Source organism: Mustelus asterias, chromosome 6 (assembly GCF_964213995.1).
Source record: "Mustelus asterias chromosome 6, sMusAst1.hap1.1, whole genome shotgun sequence".
Classification (NCBI taxonomy): domain Eukaryota; kingdom Metazoa; phylum Chordata; class Chondrichthyes; order Carcharhiniformes; family Triakidae; genus Mustelus; species Mustelus asterias.
The window spans coordinates 26,009,326-26,023,897 of record NC_135806.1 but is presented as its reverse complement, the minus strand read 5'-3'; the positions used below and the strand labels follow the sequence as shown (position 1 = coordinate 26,023,897).

Sequence of the window (14,572 nt, the reverse complement as noted above, 5' to 3'; positions counted from 1 at the left end):
TGAGTACAGGAGGAGGGATATCTTGATGCAATTATACAGGGCCTTGGTGAGGCCACACCTGGAATATTGTGTGCAGTTTTGGTTTTCTTATCTGAGGAAGGGTGTTTTTGCTCTAGAGGGAGCAAGGTTTACCAGACTGATTCCTAGGATAGTAGGACTGATGTATGAGGAAAGATTGAGTCGGTTAGGATTGCATTCGTTGAGTTCAGAAGAATGAGGGGAGGATCTCATAGAAACATATAAAATTCTAACAGAACTAGATGGGGTAGATGAAGGATGTTCCCAATGGTGGGGATGTCTAGAAGAAGTCTCACAACACCAGGTTAAAGTCCAACAGGTTTATTTGGTAGCAAATACCATAAGCTTTCGGAGCACAGCTCCTTCGTCAGATGGAGTGGATATCTGTTCTCCAACAGTGCACAGACACAGAAATCATGTTACAGAATACTAATTAGAATGCAAATCTCTACAGCCAGCCAGGTCTTAAAGGTACAGATAATGTGGGTGGAGGGAGCATTCAACACAGGTTAAAGAGATGTGTATTGTCTCCAGACAGAACAGCTAGTGAGTACAATCACCAGGCAAAACAGCTCGACAATCACCAGGCAAAACTGTTCTCTTCCTGTGGGGGAGCACTTCAGCAGTCACGGGCATTCAGCCTTGGATCTTCAGGTAAGCGTTCTCCAAGGCGGCCTTCATGACACACGACAGCGCAGAGTCGCTGAGCAGAAACTGATAGCCAAGTTCCGCACACATGAGGACGGCCTAAACTGGGATGTTGGATTTATGTCACATTATCAGTAACCCCCACAGCTTGCCTCCTGGGCTTGTAGAATCTCACTAGCTGTTCTGTCTGGAGACAATACACATCTCTTTAACTTGTGTTGAATGCTCCCTCCACCCACATTATCTGTACCTTTAAGACCTGGCTGGCTGTAGAGATTTGCATTCTAATTAGTATTCTGTAACTTGATTTCTGTGTCTGTGCACTGTTGGAGAACAGATATCCACTCCATCTGACGAAGGAGCTGTGCTCCGAAAGCTTTTGGTATTTGCTACCAAATAAACCTGTTGGACTTTAACCTGGTGTTGTGAGACTTCTTACTGTGCTTACCCCAGTCCAACGCCGGCATCTCCACATCGGGGATGTCTAGAACCAGGGGTCATGGTCTGAGGATACAGGATGGACCATTTAGTATAGAGAGGAGTAAAAATTTCTTTACCCAGAGAGTGGTCAGCCTGTGGATTTCGCAACCACTGAAAGTAGTAGAGGCCAAAATATTGTATGTTTTCAAGAAGCAGTTAGATATAGCACTTGGGGCAAAGGGGATCAAATGATATGAGGGAAAGGCAGGATCAGGCTATTGAGTTGGATGATCAGCCATGATAATGAATGGTGGTGTAAGGCTGAATGGCCTCCTCCTGCTCCTATTTTTTATGTTTCTATGTTGTACATCTGGTGGCTGCATCAAAGGGAAACATGGGGAAATTTCCATGAAAAGGGACCAAGTCCTTGCAAGATGGACTGAATACATACAAGCTTTATTTGAGGTCAAAATAAAAGAAGAAAAGCCAACAGTTTAGAAAAACATAGATGGTCCAAAGATCATGAAAGACAAAGTAAGAATCACAATAAGTAAGATGAAAACAATAAAGCAAATAGCCCAGATCAAATATTTACCGAACAAATTAAAAGTTTAGAAGACTTTGGAATAGATAAACTGACTAATCTTTAATGAGGTTTATGAGATGGGAGAAAGCCCATAAGACTTAAGTAAAGCAATATTTGTTGTGGTCCCTAAAAAGCCCAGAGCAATTGAAAGTGAACCCCATTGTATATCAGTCTGATGAGTCACATTACTAAGTTCCTTCTTTGAGTACTGATGAATAGGGGCAGGAACAAGATGAAGCCAGAAATGTCAGCTCTTCGATGTGGTTTTATAGGAAGTAGAGGAACAAGAAATGCAGGGCCGAATCCTCTGACCTCGCCCGCAGCTGGAATTCTCCAGAGCCGCTGCAGGGAACGGAGATTTCGATGAACTCCCAAGTTCTCCATCCTTGCTGGCAGTGGCAGAGGGACGTGAACGGCTGGAGAATTCCAGCCACTATCTTTATGACACGCATACTTCAGAAAGAGCCATAGAGATGAAAAAAAAGTATTCATATGTTTTATTAATCATAGTAAGGCACTTGATGAGGTGAAACATGAAGAACATGAAGTGCATGTTAGAGTCTCGATAGAAAGGATCTTAGAGTGATGAGAAATCTTTATTTGCAACAAACTGCAGTCATAAAAAATGAGAATGATCTCTGCAAAATTGAAGATTAAAAGAGGGTTCAGACTTGGGTGTGTTTTCATGGGTTGCAAGTATTGAATCTTTCCCCTAAATATGAATTTACTGTCACCATGTTGATATAGTACAATGTGCAGAACATATTAATGAGGGCTGAGGCAGTCACTGAATCAGTGATATTGTCTACACAGTGTTGGAAATAACAAATGGGATATTTTCCTGTCAAATTAACAATATTGCACAATGCTGTTAAAGCAAATTTGTACTTTCTGGTTTGTTTAATAGTTAAGCAGGATCACTTATAGGGCACACAAACTAATATTGCATTATATCATTGCTGCTCTTAATACTAATGATTTATGCCGCATATATATCAGACAATATTGTAATCAGGACATTATAATTTTACTAAGATCTTTCTGTGATTGTTTGGTAAATTGAATCTTGAACGGAGAAAAAATATGCATTATTGAGGGGGAGGGTTAAGCCAGCGGGGGAGGGGGAGGAATAATGGTCATGGGAACAGGCGAAACATAAGGACCCTTGCCCTGCTGAGGGATGGGACCTGAGGAGAGAGAGAAATCCTCACATTATGACATCATGAATCGGAAGTGCTTTCCACAATGGACTGTTGAAACTATATTTTAACCCAATTTATATATTGTGAATGGAGGGAAAACACACAAAGGGAAAAATTTGTTTCGTTATTGTGTGTCACTGCCTAAACCAATCTCATGCTGTGGTCCAAACTCTGAAGTTTGTTCTACATACCATGTCATGCTACCTGATAAATATTTGTGCGTCTCGTTGAACATGTTTCTATTGTGTTCTTTCTCCATAGCCTATCTTTATATATGGCTCTCAGCTTTGAAAAGGGAATATTAGGATTGAAAAATTGCCTATATACTTTGTCTCCATCCTGTGTCTTCCATGAAATTAAGTTAGACTTTGATTTTAGAAAAAGCGTGGACTCTGCAAATTATTTGCATATCTTTCTGTCACAAATAATTGGCGATATTTTGCATTTGTATTCTGTTATTGTGTTTTCACAATAATATTCTACGGCACAACTTCTGATTTTCGCCACCCCTCTGAAACTCTGGAATAAAAAGCTCAGTAATGGTGACTATGAAACGATCATTGGTTGTTGTAGAAACCTATCAGGTTCACTAATGTCCTTTAGGGAAGAGAATGTGCCATCCTTAGCTGGTCTGGCCGAACTGATGGTAACTCATGGTGTTGGGGGCAGCTGACAAAAGCAATGCAGTCTATTTTTCAGCAGGATTGGATGATGCTACTCCCTGTGTTTTGACGATTCATGTATCTGAATTTCCTCTTCAGTGCCTTGAGGCTTTCCTACCTGCAGAATGGTGGCAATGATCAGCTGATCCTCATCCAACTACACGACCTCTTGGCTGAAGCTCTTCAACTCGAACAGAGAGTGAAGCACCCAAGAACTCACCGGAAAGAGAGGAACCACAGTATGGCTTGTGTAGAAGCTTGTTTGTTAATGGTGCTAGAATATGTGAAATACATTCATACCTGTGAGGAACATTGTCAGCCTGTTGTGCTAGCATCTACATCAATCAATGTATATCCCCTCCTAACCAGCTCAGCAGGCAGCTTGACCTTTGAACAAAGGAGCACACTGTTATTTTCATGATCAAGCCTTTATGTTGCTGTTGTGATTGGCCTTTCCGTATTGTTTCCCTCGCAAAAGGACAGAAGTGAGAACTTGCCAAGTTGAATGTGAAAACAACATGTTCTTAACCTAGGGGTGTACATCTGTAACAAAAAAAAATTATTAGTGTCACAAGTAGGCTTACTTTAACACTGCAATGAAGTTACTGTAACAATCCTTTAGTCGCTACACTCCAGCGCCTGTTCACATACACTTAAGGAGAATTTAGCACAACCAATGCACCTAACTAGCACATTTTTCAGACTGTGGGAGGAAACCAGAGCATCCAGAGGAAATACATGCAGACACAGGGAGAAAGTGCAAATTCCGCACAGACAGTGACCCAAGCGGGAATCGAACCCGGGTGCCTGGCACTGTGAGACAGCAGTGCTAACCGTTGTGCCACCCATATGGAGGAAGGTGCATAATTCAACAACAAATTATGCTTAAAAATGAAATGAGGCACCTGAGTGCTGTCAGATGCTGCAAGATTGAAACTATTTAATGGCTCAAAACAGCTGGCAAAGTAGGCCATTAAAGGAATGATCTGGGTGCTGTAAAGACTGTTTTCTTGGAGTAGTAATCCAGATCCATAATCTCGAGATTGTGAGTTCAAACCCCAATTTGGTGGGTTGACAAGTAAAAAGAAAACCTGGAAATTAATGTTTAGTGTCAGTGAAGTGACCATGTAGCTGTCAAATTGTTGTAAATCCAATGTCCTTCATGTTCACAAATGCCCTGTAGGGAGATAACCCACTATCCTTGCCTAAATGGAACTCCAGATCCCAAATAAATCAACCATATACACCCCACAGCACAGTTGGGAGCCTGATTTAAACTGAATGATGGCTGGCTAGCTGGGTTCCCCAAGGCTCGACAGCTAAATGAATGTGAGAGCACCTGCCTACAAGGGTTAAGTGATTTACAGAGCCGTGTTTGTGATCCAGGATGAGGTATGAGTGTTCCTCCCAGGCCCTCAACCACAACCCGTGATCCCTGCGATCTGCCAACCATCCCTTTCAACCTGTGATTTCTCCCTCCTGATTGCCATTCTGAGCTCCCCCCCCCCCTCCCCCCATTCAAATCCTTGATCTTTCCTGGCTGCTTGGAACCATCCTCAGCTGTGGTCTTCTATTGCTGAACAAAGAAATGAAAATGATTTGTCAGGACCTCTGTACCCCTGGGGTATCTGGCTTCCTCCCCACCAATGTATTGGGGGTCCACCTCTTATATTTAAATAACGCTTATTGAAATCTGCGTCAGGTGTCGCAGTCTGAACAGACTCCATCTTGATTGACAGGGGAACAACACAGCACATCCAAACGCAATTTGGATTCAGAACTGATCTCGCTGGAGGTGGAAAATCAGCGGCTTGAAGATGAAATTCTCAAACTGCAGCTAAAACGACAAAGGAGCCGCAGGAGTCAAAAGCTCCTGAAGACTTCCATTGGCCAAAGGCTAATGTTATCAAGTAAGCTTCAGGAAGTATTCATTCCTATTCACTTATTTCTTGAATCCTAAAAAGCAAGAGGACAGGTTAGATTAAAATCTTTCTAACCTTAAGCATTGAAATCTGTATAGATGTACAAATGAGAAAGAATGTAGGATATGCTTTTGACTGTTGGGTGACATGCCAGTTTGCACAATCAGATTTCTCTTTTAGGACAATTGTTAGCCTCAGTGATGGTGATGAAGAGTCTAAATCAGTTCTACATATTATCAGACCCACTCCCACAAGACTAATCGGGCAGTGAATCAGTCACCATATCAAAGGTTCTTCCCCATGAAAATCATGTCTTAAATCAGTTTCCTACCAGAGGCCAGATCCAGTTCCTGACTCCTTACTTAGTCCACTGTATCTGATGTAGAAAGTGCTCCATTCTCTATCAACAACATCCTGTTTAAAGAAAGGGCTTGTATTTATATAGTACGTTTTGCACCTTCAGGATATACCAAAATATTTTAGAGACAATGAATTACTTTTGAAATGTGGTCACCATTATAATATAGAGAGCATGGCAGCCAATTTGCACGCAGCAAGGTCCCACAAACAATAATGTGACAAAGACCTTGTTATCTGATTTTGTGATGTTGTTTAAGGGACATTGATGAGAAGTCCCTGGTTCTTGTTCAAATTAAGGCCATGGGAACCTTTCTGTACACCTGATAGGCCAGGTTGACATCTCGCCTGAAAGACAGCACTTCCAACTGTGCAGCACTCTCTCGGTACTGCATTGAAATGTAAGCTTGATTCTTGTGCTCAACTCCTGGAGTGGGAGTTGAACCCACAATCTTCTGTTTCAGGCAAAAGTGAGCCAACTGAACCACAGCTGATCAGTGAATGCACTTGCTTTTAAGCCAGGATAATTAAAAGGTCCCAGAGTGCCTGGTGGAGGCCTTGTGGCACTGTGGTAGTGTCCCATTTGACTCTCACTCTGGGGCTTGATGGGACTTGGGGAATGTACATTCATAACGTGGTTGATTGACAACCTATAAATCCTTGTAATACACCTATGGCGGGCAAATAGAGCAGGAGTTTTTCTCAACCAGAACCTACAGAAGGCCACACAAATCACTGTATACCTTGCTAAGCATAGCCATGGACCAACAAATGGAAGTCCATGGTTGTTAATATTCTCTTACAGCATGGTAGCTGAATAGAGAGAGGGTCTGGTGCTGAGAGTTAAATGTCACATTGGTGAAAGAGGGGAAGGTATATCACAATCCCAGTGAAGTTTGAGGTTAAGGCATATTATTGAGGCAAAAGGAGAAGGAGATTTAAACTGATCTCCAAATGCTTACAGCTGACACCTATGTTAAAATTCAGTTCCCAAATGTTGACACAATTTCCTTTGAGAAGGGCATAAGACATTGCAATTCAACATTAAAATGTCATTTTTAGTAGATGGAGATGAAAATGATCAACTACAGCTAACTCGGAAAGATAGCAATCAGAAGATGAGGGCTCTGAAGACTGAGATTGACCTCTTGAAACAAGAGATGGAGATTCAACGCCTTCAGCGTCGCATGAGGACCTCAAAGACACGAGACCTTCCCAATGCTACAGCTCGAACTCCTCCATTCCTGCCAATGGTAAGAGCAGGTTGTGATCAGAAGTCGCAGTTTGGGGCACCAAACAGATTTACTCTCCTTGTGTGGTTCCGAGCATTAAAGGCAAACACATTAAGGAAGATTGTTTCCACTAGTTGGAAAGTAGTTTGGGTCATTGACAGGCCATAGGTACAGAGTGAAATGTCAGGGATTTAAAACAGGAAGTATGAGGAATTCATTCGGCAAAAACAATGTTAATATTCAAAATTAGATTGGGATGGATGGATGAAGGAGAGGATGAAGAGGAACAGAGTGGATAATGTAATTTGGACTATTTATACAACCAGAGGGTAAATGCAGACGCCAGCTAATTAAGCCATTTGGCTTGTTTTCATGTTGCAACATCTATATATTTCTATTCAGCCTTCATTTTATACGTCGAAGTGTAGTCAAAAGGTCACTATGCCGTATGTTTGACTTTTTAAAGAAAGAGGGTAGTAAGTGTGTGTGGTTGAGGCCGGGAGGGAGAGTAGGTGCTTGAATGTGATGTTTCCATGTTCCGATTATGCTGCTGCTGTTCATTGTTCAAATATGAAGGACGGGAGCTTGGAAAAGTGCTAACAGGCTGCTGCTGATTATGAAACTTTACACCAGAATAAGTTGTTGCCTTCAGTGGGAGGTGGGGAACAAAGGTTGAATTGCTAATGCTAAAAAAATTAAATCACCTTGTCATATTGAAAACCATAAAGCAGCTCATGGCTTTACACCAAGATGTGCCAAGCAGAGTAAACCCAGACAGATATGACTTGGAGTGCAACATAAGGCTGTTTCCTCCTCTAGGACAGGACTGAAGGAACAGAATTCTGTTACTTCTCTCAGGATCCCATTAGAAGGATTGATTCTCAGTCCAGTTCCCATTGCGTGCAGATTTACAACATAAAGCGACATGATCACAATGGGACACAATTCTTATTCTTAACCAGGAAGATGACTAATGTAGAAATTTACGTTGCTGTAGCAAGACTGTTATTTCAAGATTAGGATTGGAACAGAATAGATTTTTTTTATTCATTCATGGGATGTGGGTGTCGCTGACTGGGAAAGCATTTATTGCCCATCCCTAACTGCCCTCCATTTCAGAAGGCCTTTGAGAGTCAACCACATTGCAGTGGATCTGCAGTCACATGTAGACCAGACTGGGTAAGGACGGCAGATTGTATTTACTTATTTATTTATTAGTGTCGCAAGTAGGCTTAAATTAATGCTGCAATGAAGTTGCTGTGAAAATCCCCTAGTCGCCACACTCTGGCGCCTGTTCGGGTACACTGAGGAAGAATTTAGCATGGCCAGTGTACCTAACCAGCATGTTTTTCGGACTGTGGGAGGAAACCGGAGCACCGGAGGAAACCCAAGCAGACACAAGGAGAATGTGCAAAATCTGCACAGACAGTGACTCAAGCTGGAAATCGAATCTGGGTCCCTGGCATTGTGAGGCAGCAGTGTTAACCACTGTGCTGCCCATATCCTTCCCTAAAGGGCGTTAATGTACCAGATGGGTTTTTATGACAATCAACAATGGTTTAATGGTCATCGTTACTTTACAGAATTCAGTATTACAATTTACTATACTGAAGTTGCATCCATTCTGACTATGTTAGGGAGGTCTTGCATTGCAAATACGTGTATGAATGTACATTATATGTGGTAAATCAAACTCTCTTTTAAACCCTCTGTTTTGTATTCCATTGATTTAGGAGGACCCCAGGCCTCAAACTCCAACTCTTGCCAAACAATTTCTAGATTCCAGTGAGGGCTTGGGACCTGCACCATATGATCCAGTGTGAGTCCATTCAGTAGATTCTTGAGGTGCTACAAAATAATATCTTCAGCATAAATTATTTGACTTGAGATGGAGGATAACTTTCTTCCTTTAATGTTTTTACCAAGCAAATTAGTTGTTAATTGGGATTTCCGATTTATTTTATTGGTATAATTATAAAATTCTTATTGGGTATGCTTTAAAAATCTTGTGTAAAATAAACCCTTCTTTTGAAAGTTTGATTTGATTTATTATTGTCACATGTATTAACATACAGTGAAAAGTATTGTTTCTTGCGCGCTATACAGACAAAGTATACCATTCATAGAGAAGGAAACGAGAGAGTGCAGAATGTAGTGTTACAGTCATAGCTAGGGTGTAGAGAAAGATCAACTTAATATGAAGTAAGTCCATTCAAAAGTCTGACAGCAGCCGGGAAGAAACTGTTCTTGAGTCAGTTGGTACGTGACCTCAGGCTTCTGTATCTTTTTCCTGACGGAAGAAGGTGGAAGAGAGAATGTCCGGGGTGCGTGAGGTCCTTAATTATGCTGGCTGCTTTGCCGAGGCAGCGGGAAGTGTAGACAGAGTCAATGGATGGGAGGCTGGTTTGTGTGATGGATTGGGCTACATTCACGATCTTTCGTAGTTCCTTGCGGTATTGGGCAGAGCAGGAGACATACCAAGCTGTGATACACCCAGAAATAATGCTTTCTATGGTGCATCTATAAAGGTTGGTGAGAGTCATAACTGACATGCCAAATTTCCTTAGTCTTCTGAGAAAGTAGAGGCGTTGGTGGGTTTTCTTAACTGTAGTGTCGGCATGGGGGGACCAGGACAGGATTCAATCAACAACTTCAATCAATAACAAGTTGATTGAAGGAACCCAACTGCCAATGCATGTTAATATATCCACTTTGAATAATAGTAATTAGCATTGTACTCGGTAGTTTTCTGGATGCATAGAGTCATTGCAGCACAGAATGAGACTATTTGGCCCATTGAATTCATGCCAGCTTCTTGTAGAGCAATCCAATCAGTCCCATTTTTGTGCTCTTTCCCAGTAACTCTGCAAGATCATTTCCTTCAAGTGGCCATCCATTTTCCTTTTGAAATCATTCCTCATCTTCCCTTCTGTAACCCTCATGGGCAGCAAGCTGCATAAAAATGTTCTTCCTCAAATCTCCACCACCACCCCCCCTTCCCCCCCCGCCCCCCCCTGCATCCCGCCCCCCCTGCATTAAGGACAGTATAGTGACGTGGTTAGCAGTGCTGCCTCACAGTGCCAGGGACTCGGGTTCCATTTCGGCCTTGGGTGACTGTGTGAGCATGCATGTTCTCCCAGTGTCTGTGTGGATGCTCCGGTTTCCTCCCACAGTCTAAAGATGTGCAGGTTAAGTTGATTAGGCATGCTAAATTGTCCCAAGATGTGTAGGCTAGGGGACTCATGGGTAAATACATGGGGTTAGGGGAATAGGGCCTGGGTGGGTTGTTGTCGGAGAGTTGATGCAGGCTCGATGGGCCGAACGGCCTTCTTCTGCACTGTAGTGATTATATAGTTCTATGATTCTATTTCATGCCCAGAACCTTAAATCTGTGTCTTCTAGTCCTTCTATCATCAGCTAATATTTATCTTATCTAAACCTGTCAGAATCGTGTACACTTACATCAAATCTCTGTTCAATCTCTTTTGCAGTAAGAAGTTTAACAACACCAGGTTAAAGTATTTACAGAGGTATCCACATCAATCTCTTTTGCCCCAGGGAGAACAATCCTAGCTTTTCCAACCTCACCTTGTCGTTAAAATCCATGGAATCCTTCTGGTAAATCTCCTCCGCACATTTTCAAGGACCTTCACATTCTTCCGAAAGTGTGTTTCCAGAACTGGATGCAGTACACTACTTATGACCTAACCAGAGCTTTATAAAGATTCAGTTGATTTCTTTTGTACTTAGTGTCCCTGTTTCTGAAGTTCAAAATCCCATTTGTCTTGCAAGTCTCTCAGTATATCCTGCCACCTTCAGAAATCTGTGTGCATGAGTCTCTGGACCCTGCTGTCCCTGCACACTCTTTGTAATTATTCTATTTATTCTTTGTTGCCTCTCCCTATTCCTTCTGCCACAATGCATCAACTCACACTTCTCTGTATTAAGCTGCAGTTGTTACTTGTCTCCCCATCCTGCTAGCCTATCTATGTCCTGTTGCCATTGATTATTGTCATCCTCACCTCCAAGTTTGGTGTCATTGGCAGATTTTGAAATCTTACTCTATTCCAATATTCAAACTAAATGTGTTACTTCGTCAAAGGCTTCTGAAAATCCCTATAGACAAGTCTGTTGCATTCCCTTCTCTGTTACTTCATTAAAAAATTCACTTAGATTGGTCACGCATGATCTACCTTTTGAAAATCCCTGCTGACTTCCTTTAATTAACTCAAACCTCTCCAAATGCCAGTGGATTTCTTCTCTGATTATTGTTTCTAAAATCTTACTCAGCACTGATGTTAACCTGACTGACTTACAAGGAATGTCCTTACACCCTATCTTGAATAAGATTGTCAGATTTGACAATTTCCAGTCCTTTGGCAGCTCCGCCATATCCTGGGAAGATTGGAAGATTATGGGAAGGCCTTCCACTCTCACCAACTCCACTTTCTTTAGCAGCGTAGGATGCTACAAGCCATCCGAACCGGATGACTTATTCACTCTAAGCACAGCCAGTACATCCTGCCTCTCAATTATCACCCCATCCATTACCTCTCCCATCTTCACTTCTCCTGAGTTTTGTCAGCTTCCCTTTTTTTTGTAAATACCCAAATAAGTAATCATTAAACATTATTGTCTTGCTTCCCCCCCTCCCCCTCGCCCCGCACTCCCCCAACTCGACACATCCCTCCCAAACCCTCCTGCTCATCACTTCTCCTAAGCACAATTGATTCTGTAAATCCTCATGTTCCTGGTGCATGCTGGATCCTTACCAGCCAATGTGACCAACCACATCTCTGCTGGGATAACTTGAGTCAAGCCTGAAATTGTTCCTCAGAAACATATATTTGCACCCACAGAAGCTAATCACTACATTGCAGTGAGTGCCTCTGCAGAAAAAAGGAACATACACAGGCATTGCGCCTCTTTTTGAATTGAACGTAAGATGCAATCTTGATTGATTGATGTAATCTTCATGGCAATGCCTCGAGCAATCAGAATCGACTTGCCAGCATCCTTTTCTGATGTAGTATAAATTTGTGCTCCCTCAGAAAATCAATGTTTTTGTGTCTGCCCTGATGAGTGTGAGATAAAAAAACTTTTGACAGTCTGTCTCTTTTTTCAGCCATATTCTTTAATTTATCCTTTGGCTAGAAAGTCACTTTCCTTTGACCATTTTTCTCCCCTATAAAAGCTGACTCCTCACTGGAATATGTTTTCAGAGCTGCCGGTTGCCTCCCATTACCTCCTCCATGTGTTATTTATGTCTGATCCCTGATATTGTGATGGTGGGAGTCATCACAGCTAAGACTGATCTTGTGCTCATTCAAGCAGGAGGTCATAAGTAATTAATCGGAAGTGGAAACCCTTGCAGAGTGTTTCTCTTTTCTAGTCTAAAGATGCTGAGGCCAAATGCTTCACCTTCAGAAATCAACTAATTGGTGCTGATGTGGGATCAAATTGTTTTTCAATTTTTCAATGCCTGTCTTTCCTGGAGTTCCATGTTTGAATCCCTTCAATCAGCTACATATCTGCTACATCAGGGAAACAAGCCAATCAATGTCACAAATAGCTGTGACAAAGCTAAACTAGGGAATTGTCACAATAATTTCATTGCAGTGTTAATGTAAGCCTAATTGTGACATTAATAAACCTTAAACTTTCCCTCCTCATCCTTCTTGACCTCTCTGCAGCCTTTGATGCAGTTGACCATACTTTCCTCCTCCAATGCATCTTCACCATCTTCCAGCTGCTCTCACCTGATTTCATTCTAATCTATCTCACCGTAGCCAGAGAATCATCTGCAAGGTGGTTTCTCCTCCTGCTCCCACATCAATACCACTCGTCAATATTCTCATTAACTTCTGTTTGCTGTGCACAGCCAGCTTGTTATAATGTCTGGTCCCTTTCAGATTGGGCACATGCATGTGCATTTGCTCATGTTAAAAAGGGAATGTTGCCTTTGTGTATTCCTGACTGGCATGTTCTCAATTGCTGCTTGGCTGCATACCCATGAAGCTTAGAGGGAACATTGCCCTTGAGGTCCCCCAGAGATCTGACCTTGACACCTCCTACTTCTCTTCTGCATGCTTCCCCTCAGTGACATCAATGGAAAATACAATGTCAGTTTCCACATGAATACTGATGACATTCAGCTCTACTACACCACTGTCTCCCTCAATCGCTCCACTGCCTCTGATTTCACATATTATTTATCCAATATCCAATATTAGATGAGAAGAAATTTCCCCAACTAAATATTGAGAAGATTGAAGCCATTGTCTTCAGTCCCAATCACAAACTTCATTGCTCCATCTCTCTCCCAGGTCACAAGACTTAAGGCTGAAGCAGAATTTTTGTGACCTTGGCATCATATTAGACCCCGAGATGAGCTTTCAACCCTACATCTGCTCTATCACCATGACTGCCTGCTTCAACCTCCGTCACATTGCCTGTTCTCACCCTTGCCTCAGCTCATCTGCTGCTGAAACGTTGGTCCAACCTATTTTTTATTTCTAGATTTGATCGTTCCATTGTTTTCCTGGCTGGCCTCCAATCTTCCGCCATCCACAATACTGCTGTCGATATCCTAACACACGTACCAAATTCCATTATGCCCGTACCCCTGTGCTTGCTGACCCACATTGCATTTTGGCACGGTAATGCCTTGATTATCCCAACCTTGTTTTCAAATTGCTCTGCAGCTTTCTCCCTTTTGCCGTAATCTCCCCCCGAGTTGTGCAACGCTCTGAGATAGCTGAGCTCCTCTAATTCTGACTTCTTGAATATCCACTATTGTAATTATTCCACCATTGGTGCTGTGCCTTCTGCCTATTAAGAAGTTTAACAACACCAGGTTAAAGTCCAACAGGTTTATTTGGTAGCAAAAGCCACACAAGCTTTCGAAGCTCTAAGCCCCTTCTTCAGGTGAGTGGGAATTCTGTTCACAAACAGAGTTTATAAAGACACAGACTCAATTTACATTCTGCCTATGCCCTGATAATCAAATTCCTAATTTAATGAATTAATTAATCAAATTTATTTCCCAAATCTGGGAACGTAGAACTTTAAACAGATCAGCCATGAGCTTATCAAATGGCGGAGCAGGCTCAAGGGGCCAAATGGCCTCCTTCTGCTCCTAATTTGTATATGTATGTTCGTATTCCCCCGTTAGACCTCACCCTCTCCTCCTTTGAAGTGCTCCTTAATGCTCACTTCTTCAACCAAGGCTTTAGTCACCTGTCCTAATATGTTCTTATGTAGCTTGTGTCAGAATTTGTTTGATAATTCTCCCTTTATTGCTAAGTTAAAGGTACTATCTGTATAAATACAAATGGTTTTTTGTTTCTCTCAGCTTTTCACTGGTTAAAATCACAGGGAATTGGAAAATAACGTAATTTCTCACAGAATATTTTGGTTGAAATTTGACAGAAATCTTCCCAAGAACGAGGAAGGATGATGCTGGGGGCCATAGCTAGGACTAATTTTGTTTCTTTTTTTGAAAAGTTCAGAAGGCATTGAGAAG

The 14,572-nt window shown here is 42.0% G+C and overlaps 1 protein-coding gene across 1 annotated transcript in view; it reads left to right on the top strand.

The window, feature by feature from the left end:
- The window catches only part of ccdc17 (coiled-coil domain containing 17), a 50,098-nt gene that overhangs the window by 29,426 nt on the left and 6,100 nt on the right, over window positions 1-14,572 (top strand). Inside the window, exons 6-9 of the mRNA XM_078215310.1 lie at window positions 3,636-3,775; window positions 5,276-5,446; window positions 6,878-7,068; window positions 8,781-8,866. Of these exons, the coding sequence (XP_078071436.1) occupies window positions 3,636-3,775; window positions 5,276-5,446; window positions 6,878-7,068; window positions 8,781-8,866 (588 nt within the window). The remainder of the gene's footprint in view (window positions 1-3,635; window positions 3,776-5,275; window positions 5,447-6,877; window positions 7,069-8,780; window positions 8,867-14,572) is intronic.